At 39.3% G+C, this 20,623-nt stretch overlaps 1 protein-coding gene across 2 annotated transcripts in view; it reads right to left on the bottom strand.

Annotated features, from left to right (window-relative positions):
• Positions 1-20,623, bottom strand: part of FILIP1 (filamin A interacting protein 1) — a 175,780-nt gene that overhangs the window by 39,248 nt on the left and 115,909 nt on the right. For both annotated transcript variants that reach the window (XM_036317244.1, XM_036317245.1), the window contains exons 3-4: positions 19,977-20,150; positions 15,370-15,548 (exon numbers count right to left, since the gene is read on the bottom strand). In XM_036317244.1, coding sequence (XP_036173137.1) covers positions 15,370-15,548; positions 19,977-20,150 — 353 coding nt within the window. The remainder of the gene's footprint in view (positions 1-15,369; positions 15,549-19,976; positions 20,151-20,623) is intronic.

Here is a 20,623-nt window from a genome sequence, read left to right as displayed (position 1 = left end):
TATTCTGAAGGATCTGATTACATGACTTAAAATGTACAGACTGTACTTGGCGACAGAGAGGACAAGAGTGGAAACAAGATGTCTAAAGAAAGTTATCGTAGTACCCCAGACAAGCAATGTGATGGTAGCTTGGATAAGATTTTATCTTGGACAAGGGCAGTGGCAATGGTTCTGGAGAAAAATGGACAAATTCCAGATGTAATTAAAAGCAGAATCAATACAACTTACTGGTGGTTACATTTGGAAAGTTGAGAGGAAGATAAGAATTAAGGGTGATTGATGGTCTTTTGAGTAATTAGATAGACGTACCATTAATTGAGATAGGCACAACTGAGAGGTATAGATTTACAGGAAGTAACCAAGAGTTCTGTTTTGGACACATTAGTTTGAGAAACCCATTAAACATCTCAATGAGCTGGTCAAGTATGGACACTCACTCAATTACTATTTACTCAATGAGCTAAATAAATATTTTAAAAGTATACATAATTTTCTTTTCTATGAATGGCATACAACCAAATGGAGGCTCTTCTCTCAAACTTTTTAGCTTTTATTATCTGAAATGTGTACTCCAATGTAATATTATGCACCTGGAAAGTATTATTGTGATAACAGGTCACAAGGCCAAGTCCTAAACCCACTGTTGGTGAGGTTCTTCTAAGACAATCATAGAGTGCTGGATCCAGAGTGTCCAGGCTCCTATCATCCTACAAGCATCTAGGACATCATGACATGAACAAGTGGCTCTTAAAATCAAGTCTTCTCACAATTGCTCCTTATTCAGATTGATCAGGAAAAGAGGAGATAAAAAAGGACATGTTTCCTGAAGACGTCTAAGAAAAGATCTTGTTCAGCATACGGTGAGAGGGAAGTTTCTCAATATGTGGGTGATCACTGATGTTGCCAATTCAATGTGCTTTAATCTCAGAAGACATTTTTTTTTTTTTTGCAGCAAAAATGGTTATGTTCCATAACTGTGTGAAGTGGATGCATTATGGTGGTCTGGAATAGACAAGCAAGGAGGAGAAAAGCATAGGATATGCTGGAACCACGGTACTTGCATTCCTTACTTGGGGCAGGAGAATGTTCTTCCAGGATCTCCCTGTGGGTTTGGTAATGGTGGAGTAAGTCTGGGCAGTAGTTCTTCACACAATTATGCCTCCTTCCTTGGGAGTAGTATAAGCCAGAATTTCTCAACTGTTAAAAATTCCAGAAGTCAGGCAAATCTGTGAGCACTGGAAAGCTGAGCAAATCAGAAAGTACTGGAGGGACAGACAGTGGGTGTAGACAAGTGGGCACAGTAAGAACACTTCGATAGTTAGAATACAAAGATTTGGTGACATTGTAACAAATGACAAAGACTAGGAAGACCACAGCATTCTAACCATCTTCTAACAGCACAATGGATGTGGAGCAGCCAGTTCACCAATTTCCTTTATATTTCAGATCAGACTTGTACTTCCTTAAGCATTTAAAAAATAAAATAAATAAAAGTAATTTTCAGTAAACTCATAGGATATTAGGAGCTGTGCAAAAAAAAAAAGTAAGAAAATCATTAAGGCATAGCATTTCTGAACTTCAGAGGAATAAGTGAAGATTAAGTAAAATTGACCTCTAGTTTGTTTGCAGTTAAAGCTCACATTTCAGCCCCTGAACATTATTTGAATAGTTTCTTGGCTAAGAATTCACATTCAAGAGCTGAATATGTTATGCATTGAGCATGAAAGACCCAAACTTTGATTAATCTTTTCTGTTCAAACTTTTCACCACCACAAGCATGAAGTACTTTCCAAACACAAGCATTCTTGGAAGAGAGTGTTCACTCAGTCAAGGAGCCAGAAAGGAGCAACCTCCAAACACTGAAAACACCACCTCCCCAATTCCAAGTCCTTCCCTGGAGTCCAGGATTTGTAATGCTAATCTGAGTACCTTCTTCCATCCTGGAAATATCAGAGTAATGGAGTTATTCTCTATGGTGGTAAGAGACAACACATTTTTCCAGCCGTTTCCCATCTTAACTCTTTCTTGGTGTTTGAATTTGTGCAAAAACATTTGCCTGGTATTTATTGTGATAACAAATGGCTGCCAATTTAGAGCAGCATTCCCAAACATTTTCATTTCAGAAGAATAATCTCACTTATTACTTTGAATACCTAATTTTGTCCATGATGCTGAAACAACCCATCAGCTCAATTAAAAGCTTGACTCAACTAGTGTGGAATTTGGGAAACAAAAACTCCTAATCAGTTGTTGGAAATTTTCATTCTTTATCCAGTTTTTTTTTTTTTTTTGCAAACTGAATTCAGTTATTTTCTATGGAACTTATACATCTCACTAATGCTTCAATTAATTTTTTTTAAAGATGTAGGAGACTTTTGATTTTGTTTTTTCTGGCATACAGAGTGCCGGTCAGCATTGATCAACTGCCTGGCATTACAATTGCCTGGATCATGATTCATAGTATCAGTGTATTGATATATCAGAAAGAATTTTAAAAAAGTAATTTGTCAATACAAAGCACTAGTTGTTCACTGTATTTCATTGGGTAGACACTGAGGCTGAAATTATTGACTTAAAATTTGCCTGTTGAAGTACCATTATTTCCAGATGATTCTGGCTTGTTATTTCCTAATGATTTTTATTGTTTCTTAAAACTTCCCATCTGCTCAAGTTCCTGAGGACTCTCTGGTTAACAATAAAAATAAGCATGAACTTTTATTTGCATACATATGCTATATCAATTACAATCAACTTTTTATCTAAGAAATATAAAGTAAATCTGCACTAGACTGTCTAAAGAAGTGAATTTGTATCTAGACTCCACTTAACCCACAATAACTTCTGAGAAAAATACATGCATTAAAATAACTCCTCAATTTGGTACACTATTAGGTACAATTCTTTAGTCTAGCTTTAGTCCAAGTTGGGTTTAAACTTATATTCTTTTCAAGATATAAAATGTGTTGTGTCACTTCTTTTTAATTTATACATTTTTTGAATATGCAAATTATAGAAATACTATATAAAATAGCAGTATTTATGACCTCCGCAAAGTTATCACAGTAGTTTTTCTCCGACAGGATGCTTATAGTTATCATCTAATTTACTTCCCATAAAATTTTATGTGGCTAAAAATCATAATATTGCTTTATAAATAGAAAGTCATCATTTTCCAGCTACATATTTTATAGTTATATTTTATTCTTCAAATATAATTTTTGTTATATCGGACCTCTCAGTCCTGTGGAAACTTAAAAAGTCAATGCTGAATCTTCCCTTAGCCTAAAACACAACTACCATATTGATGGTTCACCTGAAATGGAAGAAACCACAGGAGACCAGAGGGAAATGATGCTAACTAAAATATGGCCGGTTGTCCCCCATGCTTACAAATAAATTATCTGTACTGTACATAAAAATAACTATAATAATAGCCATTACTAAGGGCCTCAACTTTTTAAACTGAGATGGAACACCATATCTACTTTAAATTTCCATATCTACTATAATCTATTTCCAGAATTTCTATCAACTTTATTGATCTTCTGTCCATATACCAACACCACAACATTTTACTTACTGTAACTTTTAAGTAAGTTGTGTTTCTGGTAGAAAACATATCTACCACGTTTTATTTTCAAAATATGACTATTCATACTTTTTCATATTTGACTATGAAAACGTATTCATATTTTTACATGAACTTTAGAATCACTTCACTTAGTTCCCATATTTAAAAAATGGTATTCTTCACATGATCTCACTCATTCATGGATAATAGAGACCATTATAAACTTTTGAACAATAATAGATACAGAGGCAGAGCTGCCTCGAACAGATTGTCAAACTGCAGCAGGAAGGCCGGGGAGGGTTGCGGGGCAGGAGGTAGGGGGGTAAGAGATCTACTAAAGGACTTGTATGCATGCATAGAAGCATAACCAGTGGACATAAGACATTGGGGGATAGGGGAGGCTAGGGGACTGTCTAGGGCGGGGGGATAAAATGGACACATATGTAATACCCTTTGTAATACTTTAAGCAATAAAAAAAAAAAAATACCATAGATAATACAAAAAAAAATAAAATAAAATAAAATAAAAAATAAAAAAATAAAAAATGGTATTCTTATTAGGATCAAACTCATAGATTAATAGAGTGAGAGTTTATATTTAATATAGTTTATATTATTTTTATATTTAAAATATGAAAACTATTGATTTTTTAAATATCGATTCTATATAGTTTTATACCTTGACAACTCACTTTATTGAATTTTCTAATTGTTTGTAGTAGTTTTTTCCAGTTTTTCTGAGTCCACCTACAATCTAAATACAATATCAACTATAATAGAATTCACTTTTTCAATACTTTGCATTTTTAAAAATGTCTTAGTTTGATAAAATGTAAATTGTAATTTAGTGAAACTTGCAGTTTTCTTCTTAGTGTATAATATACAGATTAGCAGAGGGAATGATCAATTTTAGGTATTATATGCTATGCCTGTAAAAGGGTTTATATTCATTAACTCATGAACACAAACAACTCTATGAGATAGGTACTCAGTTATCCCTATACTATAGTCAAAGAAACCAGGAACCTGAGGGATTAGATAACCTGTCCAAAGTTCCAGACCAGTGAGTGGCAGAGATAGAATTTGAATTCAGAGCTATCTGGCTTCAAATGAAATGCAGGAGACTGAGAAAACAAGCGGCTAGGAACCTAAAGAAGGAGCTAACTGCAGTCGAAGAGGTTAGACTTAGCTCTGAAGATCACAAAACATGGTAAGCACACCACCAGTTCTCTGGGATAAGCCACAAAACCACTTTATTCCTCCTTAGCACATACATATGTGGATTATTTTACCAATATGTGCAGGAAACACAATGATTTTCATTTTTCTGTATCTCTTATAATTTCTCTTATAGACTCCCATTCCACTTTATCTTAGTTAAATCTGAGTAAGCTCAATCAAGTCCGGTTCCACTTGTAAACTTAAAGAATCTTGAGTTAAGACAAAGTCCTTGAGTTAATTTTAGGGCTTCAGAACCCCAGTCCTGGAGTTGGAACTAAGTTCTGGGGCCACCAGGAAGGTCATCTAGTCATCATCCTTCCACACTGGCATCCTCTGAGAGGCACATGGTGATCTCTGGTCTCAGCTATCGATTTGCTCAGGTTGCTGATCCAAGTGGGTCACAGTTCTGTCCTCTTGTCCAGTCCTGTCTCATCTATTCCCATGGCCTTTTAGGGATATGGGGAAAGTCTAAATACACTTTTAGTGTTTCAAGATACTAAAGCAATGTCAAAACATATCCGACACTAATTTTTACTCTATTTCTCCTGAATTATAAGGGGGAGAACCCTTATAACAAGTTTTGCCATGCCCTTGGCTATGGATTGAACTGTGTCCTCCCAAATTCATATGTCAAAGACCTAACCCTCCAATGTGACTGTGTTTGGTGGTACAGCTTTTTTTTTTTTTTAAATTGATTTTTTACAGAGAGGAAGTGAGAGGGATAGAGAGTTAGAAACATCAATGAGAGGGAAACATCGATCAGCTGCCTCCTGCACGCCCCCCATTGGGGATGTGCCCGCAACCAAGGTACATGCCCTTGGCCGGAATGGAACCTGGGACCCTTCAGTCCGCAGACCGACGCTCTATCCACTGAGCCAAACTGGTTACGGCGTGGTACAGCTTTTTGAAGGTAGTAATGGTTAAATGAAGTCATAAAGGATGAGTCCTAATCCAATAGGATTTGAGGCTTTATAAGAAGAGGCCTTGTAAAATAGCTCTCCATGTACATGTGTGGAGGAAAAGCTACATGAGACACAGCAAGAAGGTGGCCATCTGGAAGCCAGGAGGAGAGACCATTCCACTTCTGGGTTTATATCTGAAGAAGTCCAAAACACTAATTCGAAAGGATATATGCACCCCTATGTTCATGGCAGCATTATTTACAGTAACCAAGATATGGGAGCAACTCAAGTGCCATCAATAGATGAGTGGATAAAAAAGTTGTGGTACATACATAGAATGAAATATTACTCAGCTGTCAAAAGAATAAAACCTTACCACTTGTGACAGTATGGATGAACCTAAAGGGTATTATGCTAAATGAAATAAGTCAGAGAGAGAAAAACAAATACCATGTGATTTCACTTATATGTGGAATCTAAAGAACAAAGTAACCCAACAAAAAAAAATAGAAATATACTCATAGATACAGAGAACAGACTGATAGTTGTCAGAGGTGAGAGGTGTGTGTGTGTGTGGGGGGGGGGGTGTGGGGGGGGGGTGGAAAAAAAGTGAAGGAATTAAGAAGTATGAATTGGTAGTTACAAAACAATGATAGGGATGTAAAGTACAGCTTGGGGAATACCGTCAATAATATTTTGACAAGTATGCACGGTGCTAATTGGGTACTTGAACTATCAGGGGATCATTTTGTATGTGATTGTCTAACCACTTTGCTGTAGACATGAGACTAACATAAAATAATATTGAATATAAACTGTAACTGAAATATCAGAAAAAAATAAAATGGGTTCAATCAGCCTGGGCTGAATTGTGAGTTTTATTGGTAGTCAGAGCTTGCTCTCTCCAGCCTAGCAGTCCCTACCACTCATTCAATGTGTGTCGAAAGGTTGCCTCTGCTTCATTCGGTGAGGGCCTTGGCCCTGGAAACATTAGAATTGAGACCTTTGTGAACTTTGTCTATGACAGGTGTCAACATCTGCTCTAACTGGTTGTAACCAGTATTTACAGAGTCATATGACAAAAAGAATGACAGTTATATGATTGAAGCTTCCTCTGTTTCTTTCTGAAGATTACTCTTCAGTGAATCAGGTGCTTAGAGTTTCAGGAACTGTCTGACAATTTCCTGAAATCTTCCTGAAAGAGAACAACTCAATGATTGGTCCTCTATCAGATTGAGAGACTTATAACCTGACCATCTCCCACTACTGGGTTCTCACTTAAATTCCAAATTCCATCTTCCATTCTCACTTCCCCCAGACTTTTCCAGAATAAGGGGTATCAAATAACAGGACCGAGGCTTTCTTATATATTAAAATCTTAAACAGTAAAGTGTGTTTCTTGCCTATTGTCTCTCAAGCCCTCTTTTTCAATGTTTTTTCTTTCCTGTGGCCAGTTTTCTTTGATTATTATTCCACCTCTGTATAATATTAAAGTCCTTCCTGGTTCAGGTTCTGTTGTTGTTCTTAAAGTCCAAATACATTGAATCTAATTAACTAAGACTCTCAACTAGGTTAAGCCTAAGATCTAGAAAACATCTTCACCATCCTTATGTATAATAAAAAGACAACCATAACTGACATTTAGATTTAAATATAATCTAATAGCTTCTGAAGTTGTATAGGCGGCAGGTAGCATCACTACATGATGCTGAATCATCAAATATGACTTAACTGGATATTGTGGTATGTTTTTAACAGTTTAAGGAAAGTAAAATGCATCTGAGGAATATTTTCCATAACAGTAAAAGTAAATGAATTCATATCATAACCTTTGATTAATCAAAACATTTTGTTGATCAGATAACCTGTTTTCCTAGGCATAGCTTTTAAAGTTCTATTACTAAGACACTGGAGAGCCTTAGATGAAAGGCTGCTAACTCAATGACCTTGAGAATGAAGTCACTATGAAGCTTGGGGAAAAGATCAAATCTACCTCAGACCCAGCATTTTTGTACAGGTGGGAATCTAGTGAAATGAACCTCATGCCATTTTTTTTCATGGGCTTATTCATATTTATTCCATAGAGTGCCTAGTTAAGGATGAGTAACATGCTCCTAGTACTACAGTACTGATAGTAGATATATTAATATCCTGGGTCTTTTAGGAGGATCAACTCTCCTTTAATTCCAAACATCCAACCCTAGGAATCTGTGTTTGAGTCAGTCATTGCCTGGTCCCTTTAAGTAAGATGTAACATCACCTTTTTTACATTACTTCCACCTACCCCATCCCCCAACACAAACACCCAAGCTGTGTGATAGGGGTAATGCCACCAACTCATCTTCCTTCATTTCAATTATATTTTCCAGTAGGAAGTGTACATTGCCAGGGTAAGAGCAATTGGAAGGTATAGTTTGATCCTAGTGTTCTTTCAGAAAAATCAACTGTAAAACATATTCTTTCTGTGATCGAGTCTCTGATTCTAACCCCTCTCCTTTCTTAAAAAACTTTATTCCCAGCATTTTTTTTTTATCAGTAGGATACTGATAGTGAAAGGAATTTTAGAGACAAGACAGGCAGTTTTAGGGAAAAGGGGGGTCCATGGGAGACAAATGCATATGTGAAGGGCAAGATTCCAGAATGCTTATCTTACTTTCACAGAGGATAGAGGAATGTCACAAGATGAGGGGAAGAGAAAGAGGGGGGTACCGCGTGGGCTTTGGACGTTGAAATGGATACTCTGCAGAAAAAAGGCCAATCAGGTAAACACGGGGGACATAAAGTAAGGAAAGGTCCAATTAGAAAGGGTCACATTCAGACAAAGAAGCTACCAGCATATATAAACCGGAGACAAAGCGACTCAGAAAAGATTTAGATTTAGATTTTTTCCCATTTTAGAGAGAGAGAGAGCAGGCTTTCCCCCTTTGGGAACCCCTCCCCAAGCAGAGTTTGTATATGCTTCCAATAAACTTACACATTTTTACTAAAGAAGACTTTTAGTCCATGAATTTATTCTTCAAACTCTGTAGGACAAGAACCCACAAGGCAAGTCGGCTTGCCGAACTCCACGAACAATAGTAGGTGGCGTATCTCATGACCATGTCTGTGATTTTGAATCCTGAACAGAATGGTTGTGCAGTCCAAGAAGTCACTAACTTTCCAAGACATCTTTTCTTCTGACATGCATTAAGGAAATGAGGTGTTCGTTTTAATCAGAACATAAGAATTTAGAAGCAGAAATGTATTATCACTATTATTTTTTACTGTGAGAAGCTCAGTTCAAACACTGATTCTTTCAATTAACTGTTGGCAGTGACCTTGGTGGAGGAATGTAACCTGTCTGCTTTCCTTTCTACTGTACACGGATTAAGCAAGATGTGTATGTGTCCAGCATATGGGGGAGGTCAGCAAAAGAGCTAACTCTGCTGCTAAACACCATCCAGCCGAGCTCCAACACCGAGAGAGGGCTCAGCTGTTTTCTGCTGATATGCTCTGCCTATTGATTACTCTCTGCGTGATAAGACTTGGTCATTTACACATCAGCAACAATCTTTTTCCACAGTGATTTATTGTGATCCTCCAAGCTACCAGTGAGAAAAATCAATTTCATTGTCATATTTTAGAGATAAGTCATCTAAATCCAAGAAACTTCAGGAAATTATGCCCAGCAAACAGATGTGAATCTTTTTCTATAAAGTGAGCCAAGGATATTTCCCAAGATCCCAGGCAACTAGAGCCAGTTTTCAAACACATGGTCTGTCTGACTGGTCATTCCCCTACACAGGAAAATAATAGTTCAGCCTGTCCCATAGGACACCAGGCAAACACACAATCCCCTGCCCACTGACCTAAACAATACCAAATGGGGCTCGAAAGCTTCCCCTCCATTCAAGCTCCTGCTCCTGTATTCTCTGCTTCCCAAGTTCAGAAATTTCTCTTGAGATGCCGATTTGTACTTAAAATACACACACACACACACACACACACACACACACACATTATACTTGGAAGGCTTGCTGCAATATTATATGATGATGTAATTATTTATGCAGTTTCAGCTGAGTCTATAGAATCCAAAAGCTTTAAAACCTATATCTACAGTTATAGATTTAGACAGCACTCTCTAATAGCATTTACACACATAAACACACATACATTTCCCTCAAATATTTAAGTTAAAGACCATTTTTTGATGTAACTGTGCTTGCTCTATTCTGACATTCTTGAAGTAGTGCTAGTGAAGTTTAAGATTAAAATCACAAGTCTTGCAGTTCAGACAAGGAATAAAGTATAAGCTCTAAAGGTAATCTCATGCTTCCAGGATTATGCCTTTAAAGATCAAGTTGGCTTAAAGTATGGACCAAACAGAATATAACATTTAGAGAGAGCTTTTCTTTACCCAATCGTAATTAATGCAATAAAGGCTATTTTCATCTTTATTATTAACAACTAGAGGCCCAGTGCATGAGATTTGTGCACTTGGCGGGGGGGCAGTTCTCAGCCTGGCCTGTGCCCTCTCGCAGTCCGGGAGCCCTCGGGGGATGTCCGACTGATGGCTTAGGCCTGCTCCACTCCTTGCAGGGAGCAGGCCTAAGTTGTCAGTCGGACATCCTTAGTGCTGTCGTGGAGGCAGGAGAGGCTCCTGCCACTGCTACTGCACTCGCCAGCCTTATGGGAGCGCACTGACCACCAGGGGGCAGGTCCTGCGTTCAGTGTCTGCCCCCTGGTGGCCAGTGCATGTCATAGCAACCAGATGTTCTACTATTCAGTCAATTTGCATATTAGCCTTTTATTATATAGGATGCCAGTTAAGCGATTGCAGTTTTTCGTGCTATTTTCTCCTTTTAATTTGGGAATATGACTATTGATAAACATAAATATGGAGCAAATGATGGTAATAAATTATGATTACAGTCTGTTGACTTAGAACAAAGGGAGCCCAGAAAAATATGTTGCCCATTTTAGGCACTTAATTTGTGAAATTTTTATTCAAGATGAATTAAACAACTCCTGGAAAGTGACAAATAATTTCTGCTTCTATAGTTTTTACCCTTGCATGGTCCAGCTCAGTGGCCAAACAAGGAGGTACTTGGAGGAGGGCTTTATGTAGCCTTCCCATAACCATCACCAGCCTTGCATCATAACTACCCCAAGCAGAATGCAACAGAAGTAGAACACTGTGCGTCCTAGTCATAATTGGCTTCAAAACAAGTCCCGAGGCTGCTTCTCCAACAGATGCTATCTCAAAGTCTCTCCTATCTCGACTGTCTAGAGCAGGGGTCCTCAAACTATGGCCCACGGGCCACATGCAAATACAAATATTGTATTTGTTCCCGTTTTGTTTTTTTACTTCAAAATAAGATATGTGCAGTGTGCATAGGAATTTGTTCATAGTTTTTTTTTTAACTATAGTCTGGCCCTCCAACAGTCTGAGGGACAGTGAACTGGCCCTCTGTTTAAAAAGTTTGAGGACCCCTGGTCTAGGGCAGCAGTTCTCAACCTGTGGGTCGCAACTCCCTTGGGGGTCGAACGACCCTTTCACAGGGGTCGCCTAGGACCATCCTGCATATCAGATATTTACATTATGATTCATAACAGTAGCAAAATTATAGTTATGAAGTAGCAACGAAAAAAATTTTAAGTTGGGGGTCACCACAACATGAGGAACTGTATTAAAGTGTCGCGGCATTAGGAAGGTTGAGAACCACTGGTCTAGAGACACCACTGGTCCTAATATCGCTGTTAGGACAATATCCATCATTCTGCCTTTTAAAGATGTTGTGTCATAGTTTGGACATAAGAGCATGGAGGTGGGGACCACACACACACACACACACACACACACACACACACACACAAAGAAAACATAAAACAAGCCATTTTGCACAAAAGACTCATTTGCATAAAAGTGCTAGACCAGTGACCTGCTTTTATGGGCCTCAATTTCTCCACCTGCAGAATGAGGGACTTGAAATGGCTGATCTCAGAATTCCTTTGCAATGCTCAGAGCCTTGGATTCCTGGTTTCATCAAATATCTGAATCTGGATTGCTTATCAACACCTGCTACTGATCTTGTATGCCTGGGTTCTTTCTTGTTACCTTTAACCATTCTCTGGATGTGAGAACCCCTTACAGAGCAATATAAAAGCTGACTGGGGTGGAGAAAGACTGCAGAGTCCCACGCCCAGTGTGAGAAGGGGAGGAGAGGGGTGCTTATAAGAAGCAAACCACTTCGGCTTATCTCAAGTCACTTCCTTCCTTTACTCATGGTCACAGAAGAAACAAAGTTAAATGTTTTGAAGGAAAATTCTTGGCTCTGGCTCCCTCGCGCTCTCTCTCTCTCTCTCTCTCTTTCTTTCTCTCTCTCTCTCTCTCTCTCTCTCTCTCTCTCTCTCTCTCTCTCTCTCTCTCACACACACACACACACACACACACACACACACACACACACACACAGGACTTTTGCAGAGAAGGGAAAGGGAGTGCAAAACAAAGAAGCAAACAAAGGACTTGGAACAGTCTAGGCAGGGACTCCAGCTAGTGCTGAGAAACGCTGTTTCTTTATTAGCTGCAGCTCGCTTCCCCTGCAGGTGTCACGCCCGGCAGAGGCTGCCAGAGCACCTGGGCCCCCAGGAACTAGGCGCCAGGCCCGGTCTGAGGTCTTTGTAGGGCGGATCTTCCTTGCCATGTGGCCCATGGGAAAGCCAGCCTTGGGGTCAGGAAACTGCCAGCCCCCTTAAGTAGAACTAATTATGATCGCTTACTTCAAAAAGAGGATTTAACTCAAAGCAGATTTAGCAGGCAGTTTCCAAAGGGCAGTAAGAATCCCAAGCCTGACCTCTGAGAAAATCTTACAGGCTTCATTGCCCCCGAACGCCACAGGCCAGTCACGGTGGGCGCCTCAGACCGCAGAGAAATTCAGAGATGCCAACTTAAGTTACCAGCGTCCTAGTGGGTGTTTAATTTAACAAAACGAGTGTTAGGGTGTGCCCACAGTGACATACACACTGGTGGGCAGTCAGGGGACTGATCGGGGGGTGGGGGGAAAACGTTGACAGTAAAAAATACACAACACTAAAGTATAACCTGTTGAGTCAAAATATACTATTTCAAAACCTTAAAGTGGTTTGATATTTAAGTGAAAGTCAAAGCTATTTAGTGAATTCTTATCTAAAACATGAAAATTTGGTGACATATCCCAGTTGTGCTGATCAAAGTATAAAAAGCATCTTAAGATAATTTTTAAAAATTTTACTTTGATTTTAAAAACCTTCTACATAGCACTTTGCTCAAAAGATTAGTTTGTTGAAGTTGTCTTAGTAAAATTACCCCCCCCAAAAAAGGGATTGTAATTGTTTATCTAGAGTTAGTTGAGCAACATGAAATTCGTAGATAAACACATCTGGGATAGGCTCATTGTATAACTGATATAAGAGTACTGTTTGTAATGGGGGGGGGATGAGGACACATTTGTAATACCTTAACTATTAATAATAATAATAAAAAAGAGTACTGTTTGAACTATAAAGCTCTCCATCCCCTGTTATCATTTCAGTGACTCTCACAGAACACAGAAATTAGGAGAACAAAAAGGAAAGCAAAAGAAACCGCCTGGGTAAGTACAGTCTCTCCATCCACACCCTGCATTTAAACCAACAACTCTAAGTGAACTGGTGCCATTTCAGGCATTGGACTGGGGTGTGACATTTTAGAAAAGACATATCTGGTTCTGATTGAAACAATTTACAAAGTGATCAGAAGATATTTAATCCACACAGGTGTTCTTTAAACTTATTTGATTTCAGAACTTTAAAAAAAATCAATATTAAACAAGTTGGTACTCTTTTACTTGACCACATTCTGCCACAGGATATGTAACCAGGGTCTGTTACAGAGATATGTAATGTATGCTCTCATTAGGACCTTGTTTGCAATACCATGCTTCAGGTTGGAAAGTTCACAGAGATTGAGGAGGTGAAGTTTATTCTCACTGCTTGGTTACCAAAATGTCAAATCAGATAATCTATTTGTTCAAACGTGAAACTGATACACCTGAGTGTACAGAAGCAAAAACAGGCTTAAAGAAACCATCAATTGAGGATATTGTACAGCCATTGTTCTCTTTTCCATTTTTGCTTCCCCAAGAAACAGGCCAAGTCTAATAATTAGTAACCATTACCAACACTTTTTTAAAAAAGCTAACACAAACCTGTTCTGTTTCATGTTTTATTTCCTCTCTTATTGTGATGTTTTTTTCTGGTAAGTAAACTAATCTGTGGAGACCAGAGCTCTTTTTGGTAACTAAGTAGATAATAAAGCTGGGATTGATAAACCTGTTTCATCCCCTGTTATCATTTCAATCCTGGTGGCTCTCAATTTGCAAGACCCATACACAGAAGCAGACACCCTCAATAACTCAAATCATCAGGATTCAAGTCATTGATTTCAAAGCTTGTGAAATTTACAGACTTAATTACTCAGCTATGGGAAGGAAAAGGAGAGAATAAGTTAAAAAGAAGATGCCAAAATAAAAAGGGGTAACATAGAGTTTGTCAATCTGGAGTTGGCTTCAAAAGTGGCAATCCCTAAAAAAAAAACTACCTACAAGGGTAGATAAGGAAGGCTTGCCCTAGCCAGTTTGGCTCAGTGGATAGAGTGTTGGCCTGCAGACTGAAAGGTCCCAGGTTCAATTGCAGTCAAGGGCACATGCCTGGGTTTCAGGCTTGATCCCTGGTAGGGGGTGTGCAGGAGGCAGCCAATCAATGGTTCTCTCTCATCATTAATGTTTCTATCTCTTCTTCCCTCACACCTCCTCTCTGAAATCAATAAAAATATATTTAAAACAAATACATTTAGATAAGCAAGGCTCAACACACTAAGTTTTTGTTTTGTTTTGATTTTTTTACATTGTCTTAAGCGTTTTCAACCCTTGGAAAGAAAAGCAGGTAGTTCGTCATTAAGTAATTTTTATATAACCATATATTAAGATTTTCTATACTGGTGTTAAGAATAAATAGGGACCTAGCTGGTTTGGCTCAGTGGATAGAGCGTCAGCCTGTGGACTGAAGGGTCCTTGGTTCGATTCCCAGTCAAGGGCACATGCCTGGGTTGCAGGCTTGATTTCCTGGTAGGGGGCGTAATGGAGGCAGCCAATCGATGATTCTCTCTCATCATTGATATTTCTATCTCTCTCTCCCTCTCCCTTCCTCTCTGAAATCAATAAAAAAAAATATTTTTAAAAAAGAATGAATAGGTTTCATTTTAAATTAAATTTTAAAAGTTGCCTTCCTGAATAAATGGATTTCAGTTCCAAAGAGAGCAAGTAGATTATTTCAAATAGAAGGCAATTAGTAGAGAGGCTTTTCAAATGTAGGTGCTTCATTGATCAAGTTCAAATATAAACTTCCCGAGTTGGTTTCCAGCTTTACCGTATTTGGCTTTCAGCATCCTAGTGGGGATGTGGAGTCCTACTTAAAGGCACCCTCAAACAGATTCACATGAATAGTTCCAGGTAAAAGTCTGTGTCACTCTCTAGGGTCAGAAACCACTCAGAAATCGGAAGGAGACTGGGCACCGGTCTGTGGTGTCACTGGAGCACAGTCTGGGCCCTGCCAGGAGTGACAGAGGCGAGGCCGCAGGCACCCTGCGGTGACCGGGGACGCGTGTGCTCTTACCTCTCCCGCTCCTGCTCCAGCAGGTTGGTGAAGTCGTCGCTCTTGTTCATGTAGTCAGTGTGCTTGTGCTTCTCGTTCTCCAGCTCGTACACCGTGCGCCTGTGGCACTTCTCCGCCAGCAGCAGCTGCTCTAACATGCGCCGGTAGGTTTCCTTCTGTTTTTCCTCAAGTCTGTCCAGCTGAGTAAGCAAACATGGGAGAGAGCTTAATATTTTACTTTATTTGTATATGACGCTAAATAATTTGTTTACATTGGCCTAGCAATTTGTTACCTGAAGGGGAGAACATTTCCCCCATGCCTTTATTTTCTCTGGGCCCCTTGGCTTTACAAACTAGTCAATAGTAAGACTGCAGTCACTTCCGGCCTCTGGCCCTTCTACTGTGAACACATGGATGGCTCCTAAACTTTCAGGAGAACAAACTCTTTCCCTGTTTTCATGAGATGGTACAAAACCCTCTGGCCAGAAAGAAAGAGGATAATATCCCTCCTGATCTCAGAAAAAATAAGAGCTCAGCATGTACATGTACGGAACTTCTCCCCTGAAAGGTGATTATCAGCATCACCATCTCTTTTTAAGGTTCGCAATTAAATGCATTTTTAGGAAAAATATGAAAAGACCTACAATATAAAAAGTCCTTTTCCAAGAGATGATAAATACAGGGAGGCTTTCAGAACCTGTAGGGAACACGTATCTCAGACTAAAAGAGGTCTTATCAAATATTATTACAGGGCTTTGTGCCTATTTCTCTGGCCAGGCTATATGATCTTAAGGGATCACCCCTTAACCATCTTTTTAATTCCTAGCTCCCAGCACAGTGCCTAGAACAGTGATGGCAAAACTTTTGAGCTCGGCGTGTCAGCATTTTGAAAAACCCTAACTTAACTCTGGTGCCGTGTCACACATAGAAATTTTTTTATATTTGCAACCATAGTAAAACAAAGATATATATTTTTGCTATTTATTTTATATATTTAAATGCCATTTAACAAAGAAAAATCAACCAAAACAATGAGTTCGCGTGTCACCTCTGACACGCGTGTCATAGGTTTGCCATCACTGGCCTAGAACAAAGTAAGGGTTCGGTAAATGTTTGCTAAATTGGATCGAATCTTATAATATTGATAGTTCCCAATCCTGCTCTCCTCTTCAAATTCTAGTCCAGGGTTTCCCAACCTCAGGACTACTGACATTTTAGGCCACATATTTATTTATTTGGGGGGGTTGTGCTGTGCATTGGAGGATGATTAGCAGCATGCCTGGCCTCTGCCCCCAGCATGCCAGTAGTATCACCACGAGTTGTGACATAACTATTCCCAGACATTGCCAAATGTACCCCAGGGGGGAAAATTGCTAAGCCCCCTCCAGTGGAGAGCCACAGCTCTATATGTTGAAGCTGACATATTGAAATGCATTCTCAATCTCACAACCAACTCCCTAAAACCCAAAAGGGTAGCTCCACAGGGCAACGGCATCAGAGCTGCTCCTGCTGGGATCTCCATGTTTGCCTTTCATCATAAGAAGGATCCAAAGCTCCCTCTACAGTTGCATATTTTTACAATGAATGGATCGTTTCTGAAGCCCAAAATAAAGGAGATACTGCCCCCATAATACTCAGTGCCTTCTGCCTAGATCTCCTAAAAGCAAGTGGCCAGACAGACTGGTGAAGAAGCCCAGGTTAACTGGAGGCTGCTAATATCTGAGATCATCAGAGATTGGCAAATTGTACCTTTATGGGTTCCGGTAAATTTCTGCCATCTTAACAGGACAGTCTATAGAAGAGATTTTCTCATAGCTTCATATTACAACACATTCTCCCCAAGGACTCTCCCATTCTTTTACAAATGTGATTTTCGCCATATTTTCTAGAATTTGTCAAGCATTGCTGAAACCTCCTCCTCATCATCAGAAATGTAGAAGGAGCGACTCCTTCCCCTTTTTCCTTTATGATAGAGTAGGACTCTCCATGCTTTTGAAAGTACTGGAAAGAGCAGCCTCTGCCCACTTCTTCATACCCTCCGCCACTCCTCACTAAGGAAGGAGGGGTGACTTATTTGAAGGTTGTATTTGGGATAAGGAACTGGAAACGAGCAGCTCAACCTTCTCTTTTCTTATTCTTTACTCTGCCTGCCACAAGATGATATACGTGTTCTGTAGGCTCAACTCTCTCTCAAGTGGTTTCTCCAAAGTCTAGGAGGGAAAGCATAGAAAGCCTGCTGAGGTCATTTATTTATTTACGTCAATAATAAAGCTAAATATTTTAAGTCATCTATCAGACTATTGTAGTTATTCCTCAGTCCATTCAAGGAACTTTGGAGGGGCAGATGGGAGCTTTATTAATTTGACAGTTGAACGAGATACCCAGATAGACATTTTAAGGTCATCTAGAGAAAAAACAGCACATATTGATATTTAGTGTTCTGGGGCAGCCTGGACAGGAGGTGGGCCTTAGCCTTAATGTGTTCTATCCACGTGGGTTTTTGGAGCAGCTACAGTCCTGGGGTGAGGCCACTGGAGTTGCTCAGCTTGTCCCCCAGCACTGATTACATAATCAGCGAGTGCGATTGAGTAACCCAGCTGTGCCTAATTTGGTATGGATATTTGAGTGAGCAGCAATTTTTTCGATTGAGGTGTATAGCATGGCTTCTAGGAACTCTTAAGAGCACATGGTCCCAGGAGGTTAATGGAACAGTGATGTATTGGATTTTTGCCTCGTGAAGTTGGAAGCAGGACTCCTGCCCCTAGATAATATGAACTTGATTGTTAAGCCTGAAGTCTTCAGAGACCAAATATCTGTAGATAGTGGAAGATAAATCTTTCCCCCTTTTAGCATTCTATTTCTCTCACAAAGCAGGACCTCACCATTTTGGCAGTATTGGGAAAAGTAGCTTCTGTCCTTTTCTCTACCTCCTCACTCACTCCTCCCCAAGGAAGAATAACTCTTTAGTGTGTTGAGTTGAGGAGAGAAAGGAACCAAGATTCATGCCCAGCTTAGCCAATTCCAAAAGGACAACCCAAAGGTTGGGTGGTTTTCTATTCTGCTCTTCTGTCCATGAGGTAGGAGCATTTGGGTTAGGTCTATTTTCTGAAGGTGGGTCAGAAACTCCTTGCTCTGTGTACTGTCCATAAAACTCGGTGCACTGGAGGCAGTGGTTCTGGGTAAGTGCGTGTGCTCTACAGACCTACCTCTCCTTTAAGGGGTCATTCCAAGCTGTAACTTGGGAGAAAAGAATTAGGAAGCTCAAATGATACCATTTATCCAAGCTGAGTTCTCCAATCCAGGTGATTACAATAATAACATAAAATTGATATTTTGACCTCTATATGTCATTTACTCCTCAAATCCCGCCAAGTTTGGAACTCATTAAGTGTGTGAGCAATTATCACCCTCAGATCCAAGCCAATACCAACGGTTATATCTGTTGAGTACCTAGCATGTACCAGACATGCTGTTAAGAACTTTACAGGCATTGCTTCATTTAATCCTCACAATTGTATTATATGTGCACTGTTGTCTCTCCCACCCGACAGAGCAGGAAATTGAGGCTTAAGAAGCTGAAGTGACATGACCAAGGCCACAGGCAGCTAGTAACCATGGATCTCAAACAGTAAAGTGGAGCCAGCCTGTTGACTGCATCCTATCATCTTTTAGCATGTTAGGAAAAGATGAGAACAGAGCTTCAGTTTATCCTTGTTGCAGAAAATAGAAAATTATAAGACCATCAATCTGTTGTGAATACTGTCTAAAGCAGATCTTGTCTGAGAACTGTCAAACTGAGCTGTGCAAAGACTAGACTAAGTTAAAAGCTAAATTATAATAAATTGCTTCAGACTTTAAATTTCTGTGTTCTTTTTTATTTATGATACTTATTTCACCTATATGAATTTTTTTACATGAATTCTGAAGAGTTAATATGGCTAGATCCATCAACTGATTCCCTAATTCAGCATCAAACTTCTACTACAATGTGACAGTATTTTTAACACGTAGCATCATGGGTAATTAATAACAATGGCAATAGTTCCCAATAAAATCTCATATATAATTATTAGCTACAGCCCTAATAGATTTCATTTCATCTTAAAGAACTGCCTTAAGCATTTCATTGGGATTTTGCCTTCACCACTGTATTTAAGTTACTCATATAAGATCATTTTAATTATCACAGAGTTGAATAGATATAAGATACCAAAGCACAGTGGCTTTAAAACCATAAATATCAATAATAAAATCAATTTAATTTTACATTATCAATTTGATAATAATCTTGACAACCCAATGCTAAAACCAATAAGCACTTCACATTTTACATACATAATCTCTTAGAGAAATGAAAGAATAACAGACTGTAAGAGCATGTAACTATCATAATCACATGAAAAATACATTTCAGGCTTTAAGTATATTCCAGGAAATGCTTCTAAAATTCTTATTATTGAAATGTACCTACAATAATTCATGAGCTATTTAATTCAGCTTAATTCTACATTATTGTATCATAAAAACGTTGCCTTTGAAAGAAAATGTGACAGCATGTAAAATGCAAAGATGTTAAGCTATCACTCTGAGGCTCCCTTTGGAGGGGATTGCTGGTGTCATATTTTTACCTCTGAAATTGGTTTCTCATAGACATCTTCTCCTATGGATTTCTCCTGGGCGAGGATGGCGTCTCGGTGCAGGACCCGCAGCACTTTCTCTGGCTCCGCAGACCCGTAATGAGCCTCCAGAACCTCAGGCTTGGTTTTCTCCGTCTTCAGCATGTGGATCACATCTTCCCTGGCCTGTGGTAGAAAGTGCAGCAGGGTCAGACGGTTGGCAACATAAATCACATGCCGGGCTCACAAAATCAGCGCGGAGCTTACTGAATACATCCCCCACCTCTCCAGGGCGATTGGCAAAATCACTGGGTCTTCTGTTCTTAATTTCTACCGAAAGCAGATTGGCAAGCATATACTCTGCTTCAGGTTGCTAGGAAGCAGGAAGGCAGCAAAGGATTTGTGCTAATATTAACTACATAAAAATTGCTTTTTCTAAATAACAATGATTCTAAGAGGGGGTAGGACTGATCCTGGGATACTTACCCCCTTTCCGTGCGGAGAAGATCAATGACAATGGAAAGTTCTCTATTTATGCTCAGTGTAGTATTCAAATCTGATTTAAAATAAAAACCTGCTCTTCCCATTCTAGTTATAACTCCATGTGCAATTAACAAAAACAGCCTGCACTAGTGATTTCCTGTTTCCCATCAAGTGAT

The sequence above is a fragment of the Myotis myotis genome, unplaced genomic scaffold, assembly GCF_014108235.1.
Source record: "Myotis myotis isolate mMyoMyo1 unplaced genomic scaffold, mMyoMyo1.p scaffold_m19_p_7, whole genome shotgun sequence".
In the NCBI taxonomy this organism is placed as follows: domain Eukaryota; kingdom Metazoa; phylum Chordata; class Mammalia; order Chiroptera; family Vespertilionidae; genus Myotis; species Myotis myotis.
Note: the sequence above shows the minus strand (reverse complement) of the source record. Positions and strands in the feature narration are given on the sequence as shown.